Genomic DNA, 25,371 nt, shown 5'->3' on the forward strand with positions numbered 1-25,371 from the left:
TCTGAATGGAGTATCATAGGTATTTTCTATGATGGTCTCTCTGAACTGTCCAAGATGTCTTTGGATAGCTCTTCTGGAGGATCTCTTCATCTGAAGAAGACGCCTACTGAAGCTCAAGAACTGATTGAAATGGTTGCAAATAACCAATTCATGTACACTTCTGAAAGAAATCCTGTGAACAATGGGACTAGTCAGAAGAAAGGAGTTCTTGAAATTGACACTCTGAATGCCATTTTGGCTCAGAACAAAATATTGACTCAACAAGTCAATATGATTTCTCAAAGTCTGTCTGGAATACAAAATGCACCAAGCAGTACTAAGGAAGCTTCATCTGAGGAAGAAGCTTATGATCCTGAGAATCCTTCAATGGAAGAGGTGAATTACATGGGAGAACCCTATGGAAACACCTACAATCCTTCATGGAGGAATCATCCAAATCTCTCATGGAAGGATCAACAGAGACCTCAACAAGGTTTCAATAACAATAATGGTGGAAGAAGCAGGTTTAGCAATAGCAAGCCTTTTCCATCATCTTCTCAGCAACAGACAGAGAGCTCTAAGCAGAATACCTCTAACTTAGCAACAATGGTCTCTGATTTAATCAAAACCACTCAAAGTTTCATGACGGAAACAAGGTCCTCCATCAGAAATTTGGAAGGACAAGTGGGTCAGCTGAGCAAGAAAATTACTGAACTCCCTCCTAGTACTCTTCCAAGCAATACAGAAGAAAATCCAAAAGGAGAGTGCAAGGCCATCAACATGGCCAAATTTTGGGAGGAAGAAGAGGCAGTGAACGCCACTGAGGAAGGCCTCACTGGGCGTCCACTGGCCTCCAATGAGTTCCCCAATGAGGAACCATGGGAATCTGAGGCTCAAAATGAGACCATAGAGATTCCATTGGACTTACTTCTGCCATTCATGAGCTCTGATGAGTATTCTTCCTCTGAAGAGGATGAGTATGTCACTGAAGAGCAAGTTGCTAAATACCTTGGAGCAATCATGAAGCTAAATGACAAGTTATTTGGAAATGAGACTTGGGAGGATGAACCCCCTTTGCTCACCAAAGAACTAGATGACTTGTCTAGGCAGAAACTGCCTCAAAAGAGGCAGGATCCTGGGAAGTTTTCTATACCTTGTACCATAGGCACCATGACCTTCAAGAAGGCCTTGTGTGACTTAGGGTCAAGTGTAAACCTCATGCCCCTCTCTGTAATGGAGAAATTAGGGATCTTTGAGGTGCAAGCTGCAAAAATCTCACTAGAGATGGCAGACAACTCAAGAAAACAAGCCTATGGACTTGTGGAGGATGTTCTGGTCAAAGTTGAAGACCATTACATTCCTGCTGATTTCATAGTCCTAGAGACTGGGAAGAGCATGGATGAGTCCATCATCCTTGGCAGACCCTTCCTAGCCACTGCAAGGGCTGTGATTGATGTTGATAGAGGAGAGTTGATCATTCAAGTGAATGAAGAATCCTTGGGGTTTAAAGCCCAAGGATATCCCTCTGTCATCATGGAGAGGAAGCATGAAGAGCTTCTCTCCAAACAGAGCCAAACAGAGCCCCCACAGTCAAACTCTAAGTTTGGTGTTGGGAGGCCACAGCCAAACTCTAAGTTTGGTGTTGAACCCCCACATTCAAACTCTAAGTTTGGTGTTGGGAGGTTCCAACACGGTTCTAAGTATCTGTGAGGCTCCATGAGAGTCCTCTGTCAAGCTAATGACAGTAAAGAAGCGCTTGTTGGGAGGCAACCCAATGTTTTATAATTAACCATTTTCTTTTGTTATTTTCTCCTTTTTGTAGGTTGATGATCATAAGAAGTCACAAAAACAATGAAAAAAGCAAAAACAGGAAGAAAAACAGCACACCCTGGAGGACGCACCCACTGGCGTTTAAACGCCAGTGAGGTTAGCTGGTGGGCGTTTAACGCCCAGTCTGGCACCATTCTGGGCGTTTAACGCCAGAAAGGGGCACCAGACTGGCGTTAAAACGCCAGAAAGGGGCAAGATGCTGGCGTTAAACGCCAGAAATGGGCACCAGCCCGGCGTTTAACGCTAGAAATGGCTCAAAACGTGTTTTTGAGTGCCATTTGGTGCAGGGATGACTTTTCCTTGACACCTAAGGATCTGTGGACCCCACAGGATCCCCACCTACCCTACCACTCTCTCTTCTTCACCATTCACCTCAACACCTCTTCCCCAAAAACCCCTCACCTATCAAATCTCATCTTTCTCTTCACCACTCACATCCATCCTTCATAAAACCCCACCTACCCCACCATTCAAATTCAAACCACTTTCCCACCCAAACCCACACTCTAATGGCCGAACATCTCTCTCCCCCTCTCCTATATAAACCCTCCTTCACTCCTTCATTTTCACACACCTTAAACACTACTTCTTCTCCCTTTTGGCCGAACACATAGCCATTCCCTTTCTCCTCATTTCTTCTTCTTCTACTCTCTTCTTTCTTCTTTTGCTTGAGGACGAGCAAACATTTTAAGTTTGGTGTGGTAAAAGCATTGCTTTTTGTTTTTCCATAACCATTTATGGCATCCAAGGCCGGAGAAACCTCTAGAAAGAGGAAAGGGAAGGCAAAGGCTTCCACCTCCGAGTCATGGGAGATGGAGAGATTCATCTCAAGGGTGCATCAAGACCATTTCTATGAAGTTGTGGCCTTGAAGAAGGTGATCCCCGAGGTCCCTTTTTCACTCAAAAAGGGTGAATATCCGGAGATCCGACATGAGATCCGAAGAAGAGGTTGGGAAGTTCTTACCAACCCCATTCAACAAGTCGGAATCTTGATGTTTCAAGAGTTCTATGCCAATGCATGGATCACCAAGAACCATGACCAAAGTGTGAACCCGAATCCAAAGAATTACCTTACTATGGTTCGGGGGAAATACTTGGATTTTAGTCCGGAGAGTGTGAGGGTGGCGTTCAACTTGCCTATGATGCAAGGAGATGAACATCCTTACACTAGAAGGGTCAACTTTGATCAAAGGTTGGACCAAGTCCTCACAGTCATATGTGAAGAGGGCGCCCAATGGAAGAGAGATTCAAGAGGAAAGCCGGTTCAATTGAGAAGGCATGACCTCAAGCCCGTGGCTAGAGGATGGTTAGAGTTTATACAACGCTCAATCATTCCCACTAGCAACCGGTCCGAAGTTACCATAGACCGGGCTATCATGATCCATAGCATCATGATTGGAGAAGAAATAGAGGTTCATGAGGTTATAGCCCAAGAACTCTATAAGGTAGCGGACAAGTCCTCTACCTTGGCAAGGTTAGCCTTTCCTCACCTCATTTGTCACCTCTGTTATTCAGTTGGAGTTGACATAGGTGGAGACACCCCCATTGAGGAGGACAAGCCCATCACTAAGAAGAGGATGGAGCACACAAGAGATCCCACTCATCATGAGATCCCTGAGATTCCTCAAGGGATGCACTTTCCTCCACAAAACTATTGGGAGCAATTAAACACCTCCCTAGGAGAGTTGAGTTCCAACATGGGACAACTAAGGGTGGAGCATCAAGAACACTCCATCATCCTTCATGAGATTAGAGAAGATCAAAGAATCATGAGGGAGGAGCAACAAAGACAAGGAAGAGATATTGAGGAGCTCAAGCATTCCATAGGATCTTCAAGAACAAGAAAGAGCCGCCATCACTAAGGTGGACCCGTTCTTTGATTTCCTTGTTCTTTATTCTTCTGTTTTTCGAATTTTATGCTTGTGTTTATCCATGTTTGTATCTTGTGATCATTAGTATCTTAGTGTCTATGCCTTAAAGTTATGAATGTCCTATGAATCCATCACCTTTCTTAAATAAAAATGTGCTTAATTGAAAAAAGGAAAAAATTGCATGAATTTTGAATTTTATAACAGTTTAATTAGTTTGATGTGGTGGCAATATTTTTGTTCTCTGAATGTATGCTTAAACAGTGCATATGTCTTTTGAATTTGTGGTTCATGAATGTTGGCTCTTGAAATAATGATGAAAAAGGAGACATGTTACTGAGGATCTGAAAAATCATTAAAATGATTCTTGAAGCAAGAAAAAAAGCATTTCTATTCAAAAAAAAAAATTTCGAAAAAAAAAAAAGAAAGAAAAGAAAACGAAAAAAAAATTATAGAGAAATAAGAGTTGTGATCCAAGGCAAATAAGAGTGTGCTTAAGAACCCTGGACACCTCTAATTGGGGACTTTAGCAAAGCTGAGTCACAATCTGAAAAGGTTCACCCAATTATGTGTCTGTGGCATGTATGTATCCGGTGGTAATACTGGAAGGCAGAGTGCTTTGGGCCACAGCCAAGACTCAATAAGTAGCTTTGTTCAAGAATCATCATACTTTACTAGGAGAATCATTAACACTATCTGGATTCTAAGTCCCTAAAGAAGCCAACCATTCTGAATTTCAAAGGATAGAGTGAGATGCCAAAACTGTTCAGAGGCAAAAAGCTAAAAGCCCCGCTCATCTAATTAATACTGATCTTCATAGATGTTTTTGGAATTCATTGCATATTCTCTTCTTTTTATCTTATTTGATTTTCAGTTGCTTGAGGACAAGCAACAATTTAAGTTTGGTGTTGTGATGAGCGGATAATTTGTATGCTTTTTGGCATTGTTTTTAGTATGTTTTTGGTATGATATAGTTAGTTTTTAGTATATTTTTATTAGTTTTTAGTTAAAATTCACTTTTCTGGACTTTACTATGAGTTTGTGTGTTTTTCTGTGATTTCAGGTATTTTCTGGCTGAAATTGAGGGACCTGAGCAAAAATCTGATTCAGAGACTAAAAAGGACTGCAGATGCTGTTGGATTCTGACTTCCCTGCACTCGAAGTGGATTTTCTGGAGCTACAGAAGCCCAATTGGCGCGCTCTCAACGGCGTTGGAAAGTAGACATCCTGGGCTTTCCAGCAATATATGATAGTCCATACTTTGCCCAAGATTTGATGGCCCAAACCGGCGTTCAAAGTCACCCTCAGAAATCCCAGCGTTAAACGCCGGAACTGGCACCCAAATGGGAGTTAAACGCCCAAACTGGCATAAAAGCTGGCGTTTAACTCCAAGAGAAGTCTCTGCACGAAAAATGCTTCATTGCTCAGCCCAAGCACACACCAAGTGGGCCCGGAAGTGGATTTTTATGTCATTTACTCATTTCTGTACACCTTAGGCTACTAGTTTTCTATAAGTAGGACCTTTTACTATTGTATTTTGATATCGGGGGATTGTTTTAGATCCTTTGATCATCTTTGGACATTTAGTTCTTAGATTATTGGGAGGCTGGCCATTCGGCCATGCCTAGACCTTATGCTTATGTATTTTCAACGGTGGAGTTTCTACACACCATAGATTAAGGTGTGGAGCTCTGCTGTACCTCAAGTATTAATGCAATTACTATTGTTCTTCCATTCAATTCCGCTTGTTCTTGTTCCAAGATATCACTTGTTCTTCAACTTGATGAATGTGATGATCCGTGACACTCATCATCATTCTCACCCATGAACAAGGTGACTGACAACCACTCTTGTTCTACAAGCGATCAAGGCTCTAGTGAATATCTCTTGGATTCCTGATTGCACGATGCATGGTTGATCGCCTGACAACCGAGTGCTCGTCTGACAAACGAGCCAACCATTCCGTGAGATCAGAGTCTTCGTGGTATAGGCGAGAACTGATGGCAGCATTCAAGAGAATTCGGAAGGTCTAACCTTGTCTGTGGTATTCTGAGTAGGATTCAATGATTGAATGCCTGTGACGTGCTTCAAACTCCTGAAGGCGGGGCGTTAGTGACAGACGCAAAAGAATCACTGGATTCTATTCCGGCCTGATTGAGAACCGACAGATGAATTCCGCTATGCTGTGACAGAGCATATGCAATCGCTTTCACTGAGAGGATGGGAGGTAGCCACTGACAACGGTGAAACCCTTGCTTAAGCTTGCCATGGAAAGGAGTAAGAAGGATTGGATGAAGACAGTAGGAAAGCAGAGAGACGGAAGGGAAGGCATCTTCATGCGCTTATCTGAAGTTCCTACCAATGAATTACATAAGTATCTCTATCTTTACCTTTGTGTTATTTTCGTTCATCACCATTATCATTTGAGTTTGCCTGACTAAGATTTACAAGATGACCATAGCTTGCTTCAATACTAACAATCTCCGTGGGATCGACCCTTACTCGCGTAAGGTTTATTACTTGGACGACCCAGTGCACTTGCTGGTTAGTTGTGCGAAGTTGTGTAATGCCATGGTACTGAACTACCAAGTTTTTGGGGTTCATGACCGGGGATTATGAGAGTTGTGAAAAAGTATTGTTCACAATTTCGCGCACCAATAGCACAATAATTTTTTATTTCAAATAAAAAATAAAAAATTATAGACTTTTATTTTTAAATTTTTTTTAAATATATGGAGTCTATTTAAATTTTTAAAAATACCATTAAATTAATTAATAATTTACTTTTTAAATGTTAAATATATAATAAGATAAAATGAAAAATTATAATTTATTTAAATAAAAATTTAATTTTAATACACTATTAATGTATAATATTTTACATAATCATATAATTATATTTGTTTTAGATAATAATTTATATAGTCGATATAAAATATAATTATTTTACTAATTTAATGATACATAATTAAATATACATATAAAATTATTTTACTCATCAAAATTAAATTACAAGAAATACCATCTCTCTTATATAATAGAGAACATTTTATGAATGCGAAAATACTAAAAATGTAAATAGTCCTCCATAATAATGGAAGAAGAGGATTATTTTTAATTATGAAAAAAAATATAAAAATAAAGTGTATCTTTTGTTAGGATTTTGATAGAAAATATATTAATTTGGTATCTTTATATATATGTTTATATTTCATTTGTCAAATTTAATTTTGTATTTTTATATTTATATTTCAATGTTTTATATTTATAAACAACCGCAGCTATCTGAATTCATTAAAAAGTTAACAAAATAAAATAAAAGAAGTATTTAGTACTTTGAAATTGATAATATTCAATTTGATCCAGAAATTCATATGTGAGTCTCAATTTTATCTTTAAAATTTTAATTGTCTCTATTTAATTTTTAAATTTTGTAAACGCCACTCACATTAATCCTAAAATAATTTTCAACACACACATTAAAGAGCGTTGATATAAACAGCTAGATACCATGTTGAAATCCGTAAAATAATGCAATTTTGATTTTGACATTTAAATAGCTCAAAACGATAATGTCAAAACGATAATGTATCACTTGTTTTGGAAGAAAATTTTTTAATAAACACTACTTATAAAATTATTTTTAAACTATTTAAATGTCAAAATTAAAATGATGTCATTTTACATAATCCAACATAATATTTAATTATCTATATTAATATTCTTAGTTTCTCACTAACATTTGTACGTTGAAAATTATTTAAAAACTAACATGAATAATAACATAAATCATATTCATAAAATTTAAAAATTAAATAAAAATAATTAAAATTTAAAAAACTAAATAAAGACTTAGTTACAAGTTTAGAATCAAATTGAGAAGGTAAATTTTATCCAACTCTCTCTAAAATAATATGTAATTTATCCTTTCTAATATGCTAATTTTTTATTAGTTGATATTTTAATTTATTATACTAATAACTAAAAATTTATCCCTCTTTCATGAATTTTACTCCATTTTAACATCATTTGTAGTAATAAATTTTTATTGTTGCAAAAATTAGAGTTTACACTTACTATTATAAGGTTATCAAATTAAAAGGAGATGTACTTTTAAATATGATATTATACCAAATGTTATTATAATAACAATTTTTTATACAAGGATGAATTATTTTTTTTCTTAAGAATGATCTTTCTTTTTTTATTTGGCCACTATTTTTTTTATCAAATCGAAACCTTAAAACTGTACTTAAATACCTTCATGCAGAGCTGGGTTCCATCCTATGCTTTAATTTGTTCTAGTTATAGAGCCTAATTCATTGTTAATTAGAACAATGTTTAAGTTAATAAATTTGTAATAGTCAATAATTTCTTTCATCAATATTATTCCAACAAAATTTTTTTTAGACAAAAAAATTTTTACGAAGAATTTCTTTATTAATATTTTAAAAATTATATCATAATCTATTTTAAATAATAATTTAATTATAAATAGTCTTTATTATAGTTTAAATATTAATTTTAGTTAAATTTAAATAATTTAAATTACTAATATAATTAATAATTAAATTAAAATATCAACTAATAAAAAATTGACACATTATAAAAGATAAATTACATGTTATTTTAGAATTATCCATTACTACTCTAGTTTGGTGTCTCTTTCAGTATAGAAATATTTATTTATATTTTTATCTTTCTCTATGAATAAACGAACGATAATGCAAAAAGCGAAAAAGTGAGAGGCTGAGGCATTAGGTGGGGCAGCCTTCTTCCATGGAGATCGTTGCGAGCTCTGTGAATGCTTCCTTTTCTCTCCCTTCTTCTTCTCACAACTTTTCCATTCCTCAGGTTCTTTCTCTTCGTACTTCATAGTAATCTCTTCACTTTCATCATAACCGTAAATGCATGCATGTTTCATCCCCACATTCTCTTTGATTCCCGTGAATTCCTGAGAAAAAGAAAATTCAAATTTTGATTGCTACCCGCAAATTTAGAGTTAAATGGTCAATGATGTGCACATGAATGAAACTGTTCACTGAGTTGTACTATTTGCGGGTGTCACAGCTGAACTATTTTTGTAGCTGAATTAAAATTTTAAAAAAGAAAAAGAAATGAATTTTGAATGCTACCATGTATTGTGTTTACAAATTTCATTTGAACCTATTTAGAGTTAGATTCTCAATAAATTGGTCACGTATGAATTTTTTTGACTTGAGTAGTTATTAACTGAATTGTGCTATTTGCAGGTGCCACAGTTAAAGTGTCTTTCTTTAAGAGTAATAGAATCTAGGTTTTCATTGACACATGGGAAGAATAAGAAAGGTGTTGGTTTTACTAATAGGGATTGTGGAAATGAATACTCACTTGTTGGGGTGGCACCATGGATTAGTAGTAACAAGCTTTTTCCACGGTCCTGCTTGTTCCGATCAAGTTGGAGTTTCCTTGCCAGAAGGAGGAAACGGAAGAGTGTTATGAAGCTGAAAGATTTTTCATTTGGCTTAAAACACCATGCTTCGGTTTTATTTGTGCGGTTGGTTACCGGAGTGATGTTGGTTATGTCAATTTCTTTGGCTTCCAGCAATCCATCATGTGAGTTTGGACCTTTATTCACCCCATGATTGATTCTCAATAGATAATAGGATAATTAAACATTTAGAATTTTCATAATCTGATTTTTTTTCATTAATTAATCTTTTTATTTTGTTCTCCCAAGGGGCCCTGACTGAAGAGAATCTTCTCTTTTTGGAGGCATGGAGAGTAATTGACCGGGCATATATCGATAAAAGTTTTAATGGACAAAGTTGGTTTAGGTATAGAGAAGATGCTCTGCGCAAGGAACCAATGAACAATCGAGAAGAGACATGTATACATTTCACTGTCTGTCTTTTTTTCCCCTTCAATTTGTTGCTTAAGGACAGCATACTAAAAAATATATTCCCCAAATCCATCTGCTTTCAACCTAGGGTAGTATCCATACTCGATGTAGATTATGCTTGATAGTTGAATTAGAACTATGGTTGTACTTGAAGATTCTGATCAGTTAGCTATAAAGCTGTTTGCTATGATTTTTCTTCAGGATTTAATTGAGATCTAGTGGTGCATGTTTAGTGCTGAATTGCTTATAAGTCAAATGCAGTTGTTCCTAGGTAGTCTTGTCTTTTTTGAGAAGAAAACTGGTAGCAAATGTTACATTTCATCCTGTGACATGTAGGTTGCTTTTTCTTACCTTTTCCCTGTCTAGTGACTTTTAGATTTTCCTTTAGGAGAGGATGGGGTAATATACCATATATGCCGCAGGGCATAATAGCATCTGCATAGAAAGTGGTTTTAAGCATGAAGATTACATAGTTTGATCCAATCCTTTCTGCATTTGCTAAACTGTATTCCTTGATGATGCATGCAAATTGTAACACCAAAGTATACACGGCTCTCTATAATTTTTCTTGCTTATATGAACAATGATAAACAACATATATTCGATCTATGTCATGCATGTCAATGAAACTAAGAGAGTAACCATGAGGTGCTGAAGATTGCTTTCACTGTTAAGAAACTTATATTTTATATTTTTAAACACAAAGTATCAAACTGGAGTGGATAATCACTGACTATCCCAATATTAATATCTATCTACCCAACAACAAAAAAGGAGTCTTCCACACTGTTTCATGATAACTATATATACAATTTTGGCATATCTGAAATTTAGTGGTCTTGCGTAATCTCATAGCTATTAGTTGCCTATCATCCTAGTTTAGTTTAAATTGCTAATGTTGTGTTTGCACTCAGATACGGCAATAAGAAAGATGCTAGCCACATTGGATGATCCCTTCACAAGGTTTCTGGAGCCAGAAAAGCTCAGAAGTCTGAGGGTTATGTACCTATGCTTTTTGATAATCAAATTTTACCTATGTTAAATTTACCGAAACCATTCACATTTTTACACATAAATCCGAATAACTAATATTTGTCTGAAGGCAGTCTGGAACTCAAGGTGCTCTCACTGGAGTAGGCATTTCCATAGGCTACCCTACGAAAGCTGCAATGCCATCTGGTGGACTTGTTGTCATTTCAGCTTCTCCTGGCGGTCCTGCATATAGAGCTGGTGTTTCGTCGGGAGATATAATTCTGGGAATTGATGATACAAGCACAGAAAACTTGGGATTATATGATGCAGCTGAACGCCTACAGTGGGTTTTTTCCCCCTTTCATGCTGCTTGAGCTTTCAAATCGTAATATTCCTAATGGGGAAACTAGACGTTTTTATAAAAGGAACATTTTATACAACTTGTCATTGTTAAAGAAAATGGATAGGAATGGGTTACCTCTCAAAATTTCCCAACAATTTAAAAATATAGTAATATGTTGATATAAATATTGGGACATTTATGTTATCATTTTAAATTGTTACATTTTCTGCTTGAATTCTTGATTCCAATCTTACAAGTTACTGTTATTCTAGTTTTTTTTGTGACTGCTGTTATTCTAGTTTGAGACCTATTTAAAAGGTTCTAATTACTTTTCTCATTTATCGCCTTCAATTTATCTGTTTGATTGCCTGACTTTTTCAAGGAAATCACAGGGGACCTGAAGGAAGCTCTGTAGCTTTGACCATTCGAAGTGGTTCAGATGTAAAGCACCTATCCTTGACGTAAGTTTGTTTTCTTCCAAACAGAACTAGATTTGAAGTTTCGGCCTTTCAGACCTTCAGAGTATGTTTTGTTTTCAAGGATGGTTTGGAGACTTGCACCTTGATAATGCACCACTATTTTAACCACATCCACATGATTATTTTTCTATTTTCATAATGACTAGCATTATCATTACTTGATAGGGTTATGTACCTATGCTTTTTGATAATCAAATTTTATCTTATTTATAATTAAACATCTAAAACACAAGAGTTGCTCATTTCAGGAGAGAGAAAGTATCATTGAATCCAGTTACGTCGAGGCTATGCAAGACACCTGCTTCAGGAAATGGTTCGCCAAAAGTTGGCTATATCAAACTAACATCTTTCAACCAAAATGCTTCAAGTAAGTAGAAAATGATGGGACGCACAACTTTTCTTGATTCCATAATCATCTTTTGTTGTCTCTTTACATGCAATTTCTTTTCTCCATCATATTTTGTGATTCCCTTTAGATGCTAGAGTCCTCCTGATCAACAAATCGATCTCTCACCACATTATATTTTTATCATTTCATTGATTTTCACTTTCTATTATTATGACAAAAATTTCTGCATTTCCTCGTCCTTTTCTTTCTTTGTGGCAAATCTGTCACCCTTGCAGGTGCTATCAAGGAAGCAATCAATACATTAAGGAGTGAAAATGTTAATGCATTTGTTTTGGACCTTAGAGATAATAGGTGATTTAGCAATAAATATTTCACATTTTGCAATTGTAACAACCAGCTTTCTGAAGGGTTTCATTTATTTATATATTTGCAGTGGTGGTCTTTTCCCTGAAGGAATTGAGACTGCCAAAATTTGGTAAGTTTATCAACTAGTCACGGTTTTACGCATTGCATATATATGATGTTTGGCTAGCGATGTTTCGAAATTCAGTTCCATGGTTTTTCCATCTTTCAGACTAGAATGTTTCATGTATGTTCACCTTTCATGTCTATAACTTCATAATACTACATTAGATTGTATTGTGTGGAATTCCTTCAATATTCTACAACAGAATACAACTTATCTTTTTATTATATTTTTTTATTTCTTTTTATTTCTTATTCTCAGCTGCAACTTCTAATAGATGTTATTACCAACCAGGTTGGATAAAGGTGTGATTGTGTATATTTGCGATAGTCGGGGTATCCGAGACATACTCGATACAGATGGAAGCAACGCACTAGCTATTTCAGAACCCCTAGCTGTACTGGTATGTTCCTTTTTATTCAGAATTCTAAATTTGTCACTTGCTTGTACGGTAAGAATGAGTGATCACCGATCTTGAGATCGTACCAGGTGAATAAGGGAACTGCAAGTGCAAGCGAAATCTTAGCCGGTGCATTGAAAGATAACAAAAGGGCGATATTGTTTGGAGAACCAACATTTGGAAAAGGGTACCTACTTATGGTTTGGTTCAATTCAAACAAAAAAGAAAAGGGAAACTCTTGCTTCCTCTAAACTTTGGCTCGCGCACACTTTACACTTTAAACATTCAAAATGCAAATGGCATCCTGAAGGTGTCAAATGATGCAAAAAAGGCCTTATGTTAACCCTCGTTTTTATTTTTCAAAATTATCTTTTACATGTGTTGACAACATTACTCCTTAATAAAAGGGTAATTTTGGAAAAGAAGCTTACAGGTGATCATAAATGTACCATGTGATACTTCAGGGTGTCAAATTGCATATTTTGATTGTTTAGAATGTAAAATGCACACTAGCTACTAGCTAGGTGCAATTTTTTCCTTAAAACAATGTTACATGCGTAACATGAGCTATACACATTTATGCAGGAAGATCCAATCAGTTTTTGAGCTGTCAGATGGCTCCGGACTAGTTGTTACAGTTGCTCGATACGAGACACCTGCACACATAGATATCGACAAGGTATGTTCTTAGCCCTCTGCCACCCACGACTGGCTTGTATCACTTACTAACAGCGACGCCCTGCGTTTGAATTGTAGGTTGGTGTCATCCCTGACCATCCTCTACCAACATCATTTCCTAAGGATGAGGATGCATTTTGCAACTGCCTTCAGGATCCTGCATCTTCTTGCCATGTCAACAGGGTTCAACTATTTTCAAGATGAGGCTCATTTTATTTTATTTTCTTCTTAATTTTGTGTATTAATTCTTTTAACATGGTAATTCTTTACCATAACACTATGTTGTTGGGTCTCGTTAATCAAGAGAAGGGACATTCTTGCCTCAAATATATTTGAAGAATGCTAGAGGACTATCAGAATTTATTGTTTTTAACCATCAGTTAGCCATTAATATTTAAAAGTATGGGATAAAATATGTTGTTAGATTACTAAACAAAAAAAAGTAGACTAAGAAACTTTGATGCTCTTTTAGCATTTCTCTATTAAAGATAAGTTTTATTCTAGAATTAATGATCATGTATTAATTATGTATTGTTGTAAAATAAATAAATAAAGAAGATATACTAAATATAAAATGAAAAAATATAAATATAAAATTCTAGTATTAATGTTTACTAATATAATTATCTTAATATAATAGAAGTGATTTATATATATATTACTAATATAAGTAGTATCGTATGTAAAAGATACAGAAAAGAGGATAAAAGAGAGAGAATTGTATTGATTGTTGTGTGTTATTCTTCATATCAAACTCTCTGTTTATAGGCGTGCAAAAGTTAAAGTTTCAAATACAATTAACTTCAGTCTTCCTTTAATAGTCTGAATTTTTCACTTGGAAAAGTTAGCCGCCCAAGAAAAGTTAGCCGCCCAAACATTAATGGGCATCCACCTCATGCATCCTTATCACAACACTCTCCTTTGGATGATTATTTAGGAATATGTCTTATTAAAACTTTACTAAAGAAAAATCCAATGAAAAAAAAAATTAGTGAAAAAAAAGAGTACAATATCCTGTGATAGGAACTGTCTCGTTAAAAACCTTGTTAAGAAAAATCCAATGCAAAAAAACCTGACTAAAAGAGTACAGTCTCCCCCTCTTGTCGACATCATTTAATATCTCGAAATCGGCGTATCCCAATTTGATGTACCAATCTTTCAAAAGAAGATTGTAGGAGTGACTTTGTAAATAAATCTGATTGTCCCTTGATTTTGAAGATCATGAGTGAAGAATTTGGAGAAATATGCTTTGTTCGGTCACTTTTCATGTATCTACCCTTAAGTTGAGCAATGCATACTGTATTATCTTCAAATAGGACAGTTGGAGCTATCTTATGATCAATCAGTCCACATGATGACAGAATATATTGGATCAAACTCTTGAGCCAAAAACACTCGCGACTTACTTCATGTATTGCTAGTATTTCAGCATGATTAGAGGAGTTTGTTGCTATCGTTTGTTTCTTGGACTTCCATGATATAGCTGTATCACCATATGTGAACAGGTATCCTGTTTGAGATTTTTCTTTATGTGGATCAGACAAGTATCCTGCATCTGCATAACCAACTAGTTGTGACTTGGATCCATAGGGATAAAACAATCCCATATCAACCGTTCCATGACGATATCGAAAAATTTGTTTGATTCCATTCCAATGTCTTCTGGTTGGAGAGGAATTATACATTGCTAGTAAATTCACTGCAAATGATATGTCAGGTCATGTATTATTAGCAAGATAAATTAGCGCTCCAATAACACTAAGATGTGGTATTTCAAGACTAAGGATATCTTCATTTTCTTCCTTAGGACGGAATTGATTCTTTTCCCCATCCAAAGACCTTACGATCATTGGGGTACTCAATAGATGTGACTTATCAATATAAAATATTTTCAAGATCTTTTCTGTGTATGTTGTTTTATGAATAAAGATCCAATTTTTTTGTATACTCGATCTGCAGGCCAAGACAAAATTTAGTCTTTCCAAGATCTTTCATCTCAAACTATTCTTTTAGAGCTTTTATAATTGTTGGAATCTCTTCAGGAGTTCCAATGGTATTTAAATCATCAACGTACATAGCAATTATAATGAATTCAGATGTAGATTTCTTTATGAAAACACATGAACATATATCATTATTCTTAAATCCGTTTTTGGCCAGATACTCAGTAAGACGATTATACCACATTCATCCAAATTGCTTTAGACCATATAAAGATCTTCGCAATTTGACTGACTATAACCCCTGTGAATATTCATTAGATGATTTAGATATCTTTAATCTTTCATGGACTTTCATATAGATATCACGATTTAATTATCCATATAAGTAGACGGTTACCACATCCATTAAATACATATGTAGCTCATGATATGCGAATAAACTGACCAAATAACGCAATGTTATTGCATCCACTATAGGAGAATATGTTTCTTCATAATCTATACTGGGCCTTTGTGAAAAACCTTGTGCCACAAGTCGAGCTTTGTAGTGTACAACTTTATTTTTCTCATTTCGTTTTCTCACAAATACACATCTGTATCCAATAGGTTTTACATCTTTTGGTGTATGAATTACAGGTCCAAAGACTTCACGTTTTACAAGTGAGTCTAGCTCAGCTTTCATAGCTTCTTCTCATTTTGGCCAATTATTTTTTTGTCGACATTTTTCGACTGATCTTGGCTCAAGATGCTTACTTTCATGCATGATATTTAATGCCACATTATATGCAAATATTTCATTGACAATTATCTTATTTCGATCCCATTTTTCTCCTGTAAAGATATAATTTATCGAGATTTCGTCATTTTCACAATTTTCAAGTACCTGAACGTCTTCTGGCGTTAAAATTATATCAGAATTTTGGACAACTGCAAGTGTCTTAACTATGTCTTTTTCAATAGGAATAGTATTTATCTCTTTTTTTTTGAGAATTTTTATCTTTGAAACCAACCGGTCTACCACGCTTCTGGCATGAATTTGTTTCAGTGACCACTTGTCCAACTGGGACATCAATTTCAATTAGGACAATTTCTACTAGTATATAAGATTTGATTATCCTCATTGTATTAGAAAATGTATCAGGCAATTTATTTGTTATACTTTGCAAATGTATAATCTTTTGAACTTCTAGTTCACATTGCCTTGATCGAGGATCTAAATACATCAAGAATGGTGCATTCCATTTAAGTTCCTTTCCAGGAAGCTTATTCTCTCCCCCTAATGTTGAAAATTTTGATTTATCAAAATGACAATCTACAAATCGGGCTTTAAATACATCCCCAGTTTGTATCTCAAGATACCTTACTATAGAAGGAGAATCATATCAAACATATATCCCCAATTTTCTTTGGGGTCCCATTTTAGTGCGATAAGGTGGTGTAATGGAAACATATATTGCACACCTAAATATCCTTAAATGAGAAATATTTAGCTGCTGGCCAAAAGCTAATTGCATAGGAGAGAAATGATAGTAGCTTATTGGCCTCAAACAAATAAATACTGCGGCATGTAAAATAGCATGCCCCCAAACCGAGGTTGAGAGATTTGTTCTCATAAGTAAGGGTCTAGCAATTAACTGGAGACGTTTAATAAGTGATTCTACTAACCTATTTTGTGTGTGAACATGAGCTATTAGATGTTCATCACTTATTCCATTAGCCATACAATAAGCATCAAAAGCTTAGAAAGTAAATTCACCAGCATTATCAAGACGAATTGTTTTGATTGGATTTTCTGAAAACTGTGTTTTTAATCGAATAATTTGAGCAAGTAATCTCGCAAACGTCAGGTTGCGAGAAGACAATAAGCACATGTGACCATCTCGAAGATGCGTCTATTAAAACTATAAAATATCTAAAAGATCCACATGATGAATGAATAGGTCCACATATATCGCCTTGAATCCTTTCTAGAAATTCAGGAGACTCAAATCCAATCTTTACTGGTGATGGCCTTAAAATTAACTTTCCATGAGAACATGCAGCACAACAAAATTCACTAGATTTAATCTTTTGGTTCTTTAGCGAATGTCCATGGAAGTTTTCAATAATTCTCCTCATCATGGTTGTTCCCGGATGACCCAATCGATCATATGCCAAGTTATGAATTCATTTGGGATAGTAAACTTCTGGTTTACAATGGCATGTGATTCAATTGCACTAATTTTGGTATAATACAACCCAGATAAAAGTGATGGTAACTTTTCTAATATAACCTTTTTATTTAAATAATGAATTGTGATACATAAGTACTCATAATTTTTCTCATTCATTGTTTCAATATGATATCCATTTCGGCAAATATCTTTGAAACTCAATAAGTTTTTAGAGACTTAGTAGACAATAGTGCATTATTTATTATAAATTTTGCTCCTTCAGGAAACAAAATTATAACTCTTCCAGAGCATTCTATCACATTGCCTGAGCCAATAATAGTATTAACATATTCTCCTTTTGGCACAAGATGGGTAAAATATATATTACTTTTGAGAATGGTGTGCGAACTTGCACTATCTGCAAGGCAAACATCTTCACTATATGTCATTGTCATTTTCTTCAAAGACAAATAATAATAATAAAATGAGTAAAAGTATATGCGCATAAAATTATATTTTTGATTGAAAATATTTTTCTTAGAAGTATAGTATATACTAAAAGTTTTATTATTATTATTTTAGAACTTGGCACATTTAATAATTTTGAAATTCATAAATCTTTTATTATACATTATACTTGAAATTCAGATGCATAGAAAATAAAACTTAACAATAAGTTTCTTACATTATTTATTTACATGAATACTTAACAATCTCACATATTAAACTATTCAATCATTGATCAAATGAACAATATTTCCTTCAGAATCCTCAAAGAAATCAGATACATTATAATGAGTGGTGTAATTTTCAACATCATTTGAAACAAAATTTGTTTCTTTTCCCTTGTCATCCTTTTTCAAAGATGCTTGATAAATATCGACTAGGTGCCTTAGTGTAGGACAGGTACGCGACCAATGGTCCTTTCCACTACAACGAAAATATTTATCCTCTTTTGATTTATTTTACCCAGTGTTTCTTTCTTTATCCCGCTTCTGGTGAGATCCTTTCTTGTGAACATAATTCTTCTTCCTTCCATAATTTTTCTTGTTACTAAAACATTGCTATTTACCTCTTCTGGGATAATGACTTTCCGCATTTACTTCAAGAAATGGGATGGCGCCAGTTGGGCGTGCTTCATGATTTTTTAAAAATAACTCATTGTTGCGTTCAACAACAAGAAGGCAAGAAATTAACTCAGAATATTTTTAAATCATTTTTCTCGATACTGCTGTTGCAGGAGCACATTCGAGGCATGAAAGGTTAAGAAAGTTTTTTCTAACATATCATTATCAATTATCTTTTTCCTACATAATTTCATTTGTGAGGTGATTCGAAACATTGCTGAATTATATTTGTTTATGAATTTAAAATCCTGTAGACGCAAGTGTGTCCATTCATATCGGGATTGAGGAAGTATCATTGTCTTTTAATAATTTTTCTTCAAGGTTTTTCCACAGATTTGCAGGATCTTTTAATGTGAGATAATCATTTTTCAATCCTTCGTCAAGATGATGATGAAGAAAGATCATGGCTTTGGCTTTATCCTTCTGGAATGTATTATTTTCAGCCTTAATGGTATCTCCAAGATCTATTGAATCAAGATGGATTTCAGCATCTAGTATCCATGATAAATAGCTGTTTCTAAATATATCAAGAGCATTAAATTCAAGATGAGAGAGTTTTGACATAATGAAAATTTGTTACCTGAGTCTTCCTAAAATTTTATCAGAGTCTCGTGCTGATAACATATTTCAAAATAAACAAATAAATAAGGAAGGGATTATAAATATAAAATAAATAAGTATAATTAGATAACTCTATTAGTAACATTCACCACAATTACTATCTCAATATAATAGAGATGATTAATATATTTACTAATATATTATAAACATAAGTCTTACGGATAGATATAGAAAAGTGAGAATTATTGTAACGTATAGAAGAAGGAAAGAATGTTTTATTATTACTCTGTTGTTTTAGACGTTCACTTCCTTTATTTATACATACAAAAGTTATTCCTTTTCAACCATCAGTAAATTCATTCTTCTTGATATCTTCAGCCTTCAATAAATTCATTCTCCCTTGATATCTTTAGCCTTTAATATTGTAAAATATGAACCGACCATATTAAATGGACATCCATCATACTTATCACAACATGTATGACTAATTAATTGGTGTGCTAAGTTTTTGGTCTACCACCGAAGCATCAAGCTATTTTGTCACTAATTAGAAACATTGACTCAATTTTAAATCTTTTTCACTCTCAGCAAACATTAGACTCAACACTTGGTTAAGAGAGATAAAACATACATTATTAATATTTTAAAATTATTTCATTTGAAATTAACGCACAACATAATACTAAGTTGTCACGGTAAATTTTAGAAGGTTAGATTTAACAGTATTTGTATAATTTTCTAGAGTATTGAAGAATGCTCTAGATGGTTCTGGAACGTTCTAGAATGTCATAGAAGGTCCCGGAATACCCTAGAAGGTTCTAGAAGATCCTAGAAGGTCATAGAGTATTCTAGAAGAGTGTGGGTGTATATAGGAGTATGAAGAATAGTATGGAAGAATCTAGAAGTATTTAGAAAGTTGTAGTAGGATAGATATTTGTAATGAAGGTTTTAGATAATTAATCTGGACCGTGATTAGATTTAATCCTAACCATCCATTAAGGAGGTGGATGGCTATAAATAGGAGGTGAAAGTTAGTGTGAGTCGTGTGTGAATCATTTGTAATAAACACTTGAGCAATAAAGTATTTTTTTCCACCAAGCTTCATTTCTCTTGTGTTCTCTTGTGTTCTTAGCTTTCTTGCTAAGTATTGAGGGTTAAGCTGACTTGGTCTTAGCTCAAGAGGTTGAGTAAGTCTGAGTGCTGGCACGGTAGCGTTGGAGTGTGTCCAAGACCGTGACAATTTTGGTATCAGAGCCTGGTTCAAGAGGAAGCACAAGTGGTTTGTAGGTGTGGCTTCTAGTATCACCATGGAGCATGTTGAGTCTCAAAGGGGAGGGGATGCTATTCCTTCTTAATGGGAGGACAAGAAGGTCCGTTCTTCAAGTGAGCCTAGAGGTAAGGACTCTAACTTCTTAGAAGAGAGAGTTTCTATGTTGGAGAATATTCTATCTTCTATGGATGAGCACTTCCAAAAGATAGAACATGACAATGAGACCCTCGAGGCTCACGTGTTAGGAAAACTAGATGCTTTCAAAGAAAGCATGCTCCAACTCGAAAAGAAACTTGAGAATTTCTTGAAAATATTTGAGAAAGTTCGAGTTTGGTTCGAGGAGGCAAAATCTCAACCAACCATTATAAGGGAGACGACAAAGATTGATCTCCCAAAGCCAAAGGAGTTCAAGGGCGTAAGGGACGCTCGAGAGGTGGAGAATTTTCTATGGCAAATGGAGAGGTACTTTGAAGGCCAAGGGGTGGTCGAAGAAGCAATAAAGGTACGCATTGCAGCTCTCTACCTTTCTGATAATGCTACTTTGTGGTGGAGGAGAAAGTGCGTAGATATAGAAAAGGGTACTTGCAACATATCCACATGGGAAGATTTCAAAAGAGAGTTGAAAAGACAATTTTTCCCCGAGAATGTGGTTTATGAAGCGGGAAAGAAGTTGAAGGAGTTGAAGCACAAGAGTACGATTAGAGACTACGTAAAGGAGTTCACTACTCTCACGCTTCAAATCCCCAACTTAGCATCAGAGGATGCATTGTTCTTCTTCATTAATGGACTCCAACCTTGGGCAAAGCAAGAACTACAAAGAAGGAATATTAAGGATGTCGATGAGGTCATCGTGGTGGCCGAATCACTTACTGAGTATCATAGGGGGGACTCTAAACCCAAGTCTTCCTCCAAGCCTAGTTCTACTAAAGGTGGAGGAGACAAGGGGAAGAGTTTCTCAACCAAGAAAGAAGAAAAATACTCTTCAAAGCTAGGGACTGTCCAAATGAAGGACTGTCCCAAGCTAGGGACTCTGACATCTATCGCCAATGAACGAGAGGCCCAAACTCAAGTAAATGAGTGTGTTGGATCTATCCAACTCATGAATGCTGTGAAGAGCAAAGAGGCAAGCACTGCAGAAAAGAAAGGCCTGATGTATGTCAAAGCCTTTATCAATGAAAATATAATACCTATGCCATACTATGACATGGTATGCTTCATGGAGAAAGGGTCTCCATGCATGGTCCCTACAGTCTCTAAAGCTGGAGGACCACCGATGTTCTCTGTTATGCAACTCAAGAAAGGGTTTAAGAAAGGAGAGATTATATATTTGACTCTATTACAAGATGAGTCAACATCTGAAAGAGAAGACGTTCCACCTGAAATCAAGAAAGTCCTTGAAGAAAATAAAGATATGATGCCTCTCGAGTTCCCAAAATAATTACCACCTAGGAGGAAGGTCAACCACAAGATTGAATTGGAGTCAGGAGCAAAGCCGCCTACCTCAACACCTTATAGGATGGCATCGCCAGAACTTGAGGAGTTGAAGAAGCAACTCAAGGATTTGCTAGATACTGGATTTATCCGTCCATCGAAGGCACCTTATGGCGCACCAGTCTTGTTCCAAAAGAAGCATGATGGTTTGTTGAAACTATGCATCGACTATCGAGCACTTAACAAGATAACCATCAAGAACAAATACCTTATTCCTTTGATAGCCGATTTGTTTGATCAACTTAGTAGAGCCAAGTGGTTCTCAAAGCTGGATTTAAGGTTATGATATCACCAAGTGAGGATTGCTGATGGTGATGAGCCTAAGACCACATGTGTCACGAGGTATGGATCGTATGAGTGGTTGGTAATGCCTTTTGGCTTGACCAATGCTCCTGCGACCTTCTGTACCTTGATGAATGAGATCTTTCAACCTTACCTTGATCGGTTTGTAGTGGTCTACTTGGATGATATTGTTGTCTATAGCAATACTTTGGAGGAACATGTAGAACACTTACGAACCATGTTTAAGATCTTGCGAGAGAATAACCTATATGTGAAGAAGGAAAAGTGTTCCTTTGCAAGGGACAAAGTCCACTTCTTGGGACACATCATTAAAGATGGAACTCTCTGCATGGATCAAGGAAAGGTGAAGGCTATCAAAGAATGGAAGCCGCCAAATAAGGTATCTGAATTGAGGTCATTCCTTGGGTTGGCTAATTACTATCGAAGGTTTATTAAGGGATACTCCGCCAAGGCAACACCATTAACTGATCTTCTCAAGAAAAATCACTCTTGGGAATGGTCAAAGGAGTGTCAAAAGGCCTTTGATGAGTTGAAGGCTGCTATCACAGAAGGGCCAGTACTAGCACTACCTGACTACTTAAAGGTGTTTGAAGTCCACACTGATGCTTCTGACTACGCTATTGGAGGGGTTCTAATGCTAGAAGGACATCCTATTGCCTTTGAGAGCCGCATGTTGAATGATAAAAAGAGGCGATACACTGTCCAAGAGAAGGAGATGACCGTGGTGGTGCATTGTCTGAGAACTTGGTGTCACTACTTGCTTGGTTCACACTTCATCGTCAAGATAGACAATGTGGCTACAAGCTACTTCCAAACTCAGAAGAAGTTAAGCCCCAAACAAGCTAGGTGGCAAGATTTCTTAGCTGAGTTTGATTTTGAATTTGAATACAAGCCTGGCAAGACTAATGTGGTAGCAGATGCGCTAAGCCGCAAGGTTGAGATGGCAGCCATTTTCATGGTCGAAGGAGATATTGTGCATACCATCAAAGAAGGGTTGCATCATGATCCATTAGCCAAGAAGTTGGTGGAATTACCTAGAGAAGGTAAGACCAAAAGATTTTGGCTAGAATATGACCTTCTATATACTAAAGGGAGAAGATTATACATCCCTAAATAGAAAATTCTAAGAAGAAAATTAATAAGAGAATGCCACGATACCAAGTGGGCTGCTCATCAAGGTCAGCAAAGGACCTTGGCACTCATTGAGTCTTCTTATTATTGGCCTCAAATGAGAGATGAAATAGAAAGCTATGTGAAGACTTGACTTGTGTGCCAACAAAATAAGATTGAAAACAAGACACCAAGTAGGTTGTTGGTACCTCTGCCTCCATCAGAGCGACCGTGGAAAAGTGTCTCTCTAAATTTCATCTCTGTCTTATCGAAGTCTGAGGGGTTTGGATCTATTCTCGTGGTAGTGAATCGATTTTCGAAGTATGTTACTTTTATACCTGCCCCTACTGACTACACTGCAGAGTAAGCAGCACGACTATTCTTCGAGAATGTGGTGAAATATTGGGGATTGCCTAAGAGCATCATTAGTGATCGAGATCCACGCTTCACAGGACGACTATGGACAGAGCTGTTCAAACTCCTTGCGTCGGAGCTTCATTTCTCAACAAGCTTCCATCCTCAAACTGATGGGCAGACTGAGAGAGTAAATGCCTTACTTGAGTGTTACTTGAGGCATTTTGTAAGCGCTAATTAGAAGGACTGGACAAAACTCCTCTACATTGTTCAGTTCTCATACAATTTGCAAAGAAGCGAGTCCACAGAGAAGAGCCCATTCGAGATTGTGACTGGACAACAGCCGCTTACACCTCACTCTTTTTCTTCCTCTTACTCAGGGAAGAGCCATGGAGCTTATCGTATGATTAAGTCATGGGAAGAACAAGCAGATGTTACTCGTTCTTACCTCGACAAAGCTGCCAAGAGGATGAAGAAATGGACAGATAAAAAGAGGAGGCATGCAAGCTATCAAGTGGGAGACAATGTAATGATCAAACTTCTTCCACAACAATTCAAAGCCTTTCGCAAAGTTTATAAGGGTTTAATCCGCAAATACGAAGGGTCATTTGAGATCATTGGACGTGTTGGGGAAGTTGCTTACAAAGTACAACTCCTTCCCTCTATAAAGATCCACCCGGTCTTCCATGTGAGTATGCTTAAACCATATCATGAAGACCAACATGAACCGAGTAGAGGTGACTCGAGTCATGCTCCGCCTGTGGTGATTAGATCCTTCGATAAAGAAATCGAAGAGATCTTAGCTAATCGCATCGTGCGACGAAGAGGGGTACCACCAAGTATCCAATATTTGATCAAATGGAAAGGGCTCCCGATAACTGAAGCTAGTTGGGAAGCTCGTGAAGATCTGTGACAATTTCAAGAACACCTAAAGCGCCATCATGAACAGAATGCAACGAGGACGCTCGCGCATTAGGTTGGGGAGAATGTCACGATAAATTTTAAAAGGTTAGATTTAACAATGTTTGTATAATTTTCTAGAGTATTTGAGAATGCTCTTGATGGTTCCGGAACGTTCTAAAATGTCCTAGAAGGTCTCAGAATATCCTAGAAGGTTCTAGAAGACTCTGGAAGGTCAGAGTATTCTAAAAGAGTGTGGGTGTATATAGGAGTATGAAGAGTAGTATGGAAGAATATAGAAATAGTTAGAAAGTTGTAGTAGAATAGATATTTGTAATGAAGAATCTAGATAATTAATCTGAACCATTGATTAAATTTAATCCTAACCATCCATTAATGAGGTGAATGGCTATAAATAGGAGGTGAGAGTTAGTGTGAGTCATGTGTGAATCATTTGTAACAAACACTTGAGCAATAAAGTGTTCTTTTCACCAAGCTTGTGTTCTCTTGTGTTCTTAACTTTCTTGCTAAATATTGAGAGTTAGGCTAACTTGGTCTTATCTCAAGAAGTTGAGTAAATTCGAGTGCCAACATAATAGCATTAGAATGTGTCCAAAGTCGTAACAAAGTGCTCAAAAGTGTTTCACTGGCAACCACAGGAGAAACCAAAAAAATAATCTTATAATCACAGGCCATAATTCTCTAAAACTAATTCTTTTAAAAACATCCACACACAACTTCAAACAAACCTGCTTCAAACTAGCTTATAAAAAGTGAATTTACCTATGACCAAAAAAGGAAAAACAAGTGAATTTCCCAGCACTACCATTTCAGCATTGAACATTGTGGCTCTTTTTCTCTCTCTCTTTTTTTTTTAAATCTAGCATCGTTCTTTATCTTATAAAAATCAAACA

General features: G+C 35.9%; 1 protein-coding gene across 1 annotated transcript; it reads left to right on the forward strand.

Moving 5' to 3' along the window:
- Positions 1 to 8,314: 8,314 nt before the first annotated feature.
- Positions 8,315 to 13,572, forward strand: LOC112711371 (carboxyl-terminal-processing peptidase 2, chloroplastic). The gene is made up of 13 exons (XM_025764008.3): positions 8,315 to 8,531; positions 8,930 to 9,272; positions 9,397 to 9,546; positions 10,473 to 10,555; positions 10,665 to 10,873; positions 11,266 to 11,334; positions 11,601 to 11,719; positions 11,977 to 12,052; positions 12,135 to 12,176; positions 12,462 to 12,570; positions 12,657 to 12,754; positions 13,153 to 13,246; positions 13,324 to 13,572. Exons 1-13 carry the CDS (start codon positions 8,457 to 8,459, stop codon positions 13,447 to 13,449), a joined length of 1,593 nt encoding a protein of 530 aa, XP_025619793.1. The 5' UTR covers positions 8,315 to 8,456; the 3' UTR covers positions 13,450 to 13,572.
- Positions 13,573 to 25,371: the final 11,799 nt, after the last annotated feature.

This window comes from Arachis hypogaea, chromosome 9 (assembly GCF_003086295.3).
Source record: "Arachis hypogaea cultivar Tifrunner chromosome 9, arahy.Tifrunner.gnm2.J5K5, whole genome shotgun sequence".
NCBI lineage: Eukaryota > Viridiplantae > Streptophyta > Magnoliopsida > Fabales > Fabaceae > Arachis > Arachis hypogaea.

What these genes read in the sequence shown, in the direction of transcription:
- LOC112711371 (XM_025764008.3), top strand. Translation starts at nt 8,457, where the DNA reads ATGGAGATCGTTGCGAGCTCTGTGAATGCTTCCTTTTCTCTCCCTTCT. An exon ending in GTAAAGCACCTATCCTTGAC is followed by an intron (nt 11,335 to 11,600) that starts GTAAGTTTGTTT and finishes TGCTCATTTCAG; the next exon opens with GAGAGAGAAAGTATCATTGA. An exon ending in TTTCAACCAAAATGCTTCAA is followed by an intron (nt 11,720 to 11,976) that starts GTAAGTAGAAAA and finishes TCACCCTTGCAG; the next exon opens with GTGCTATCAAGGAAGCAATC.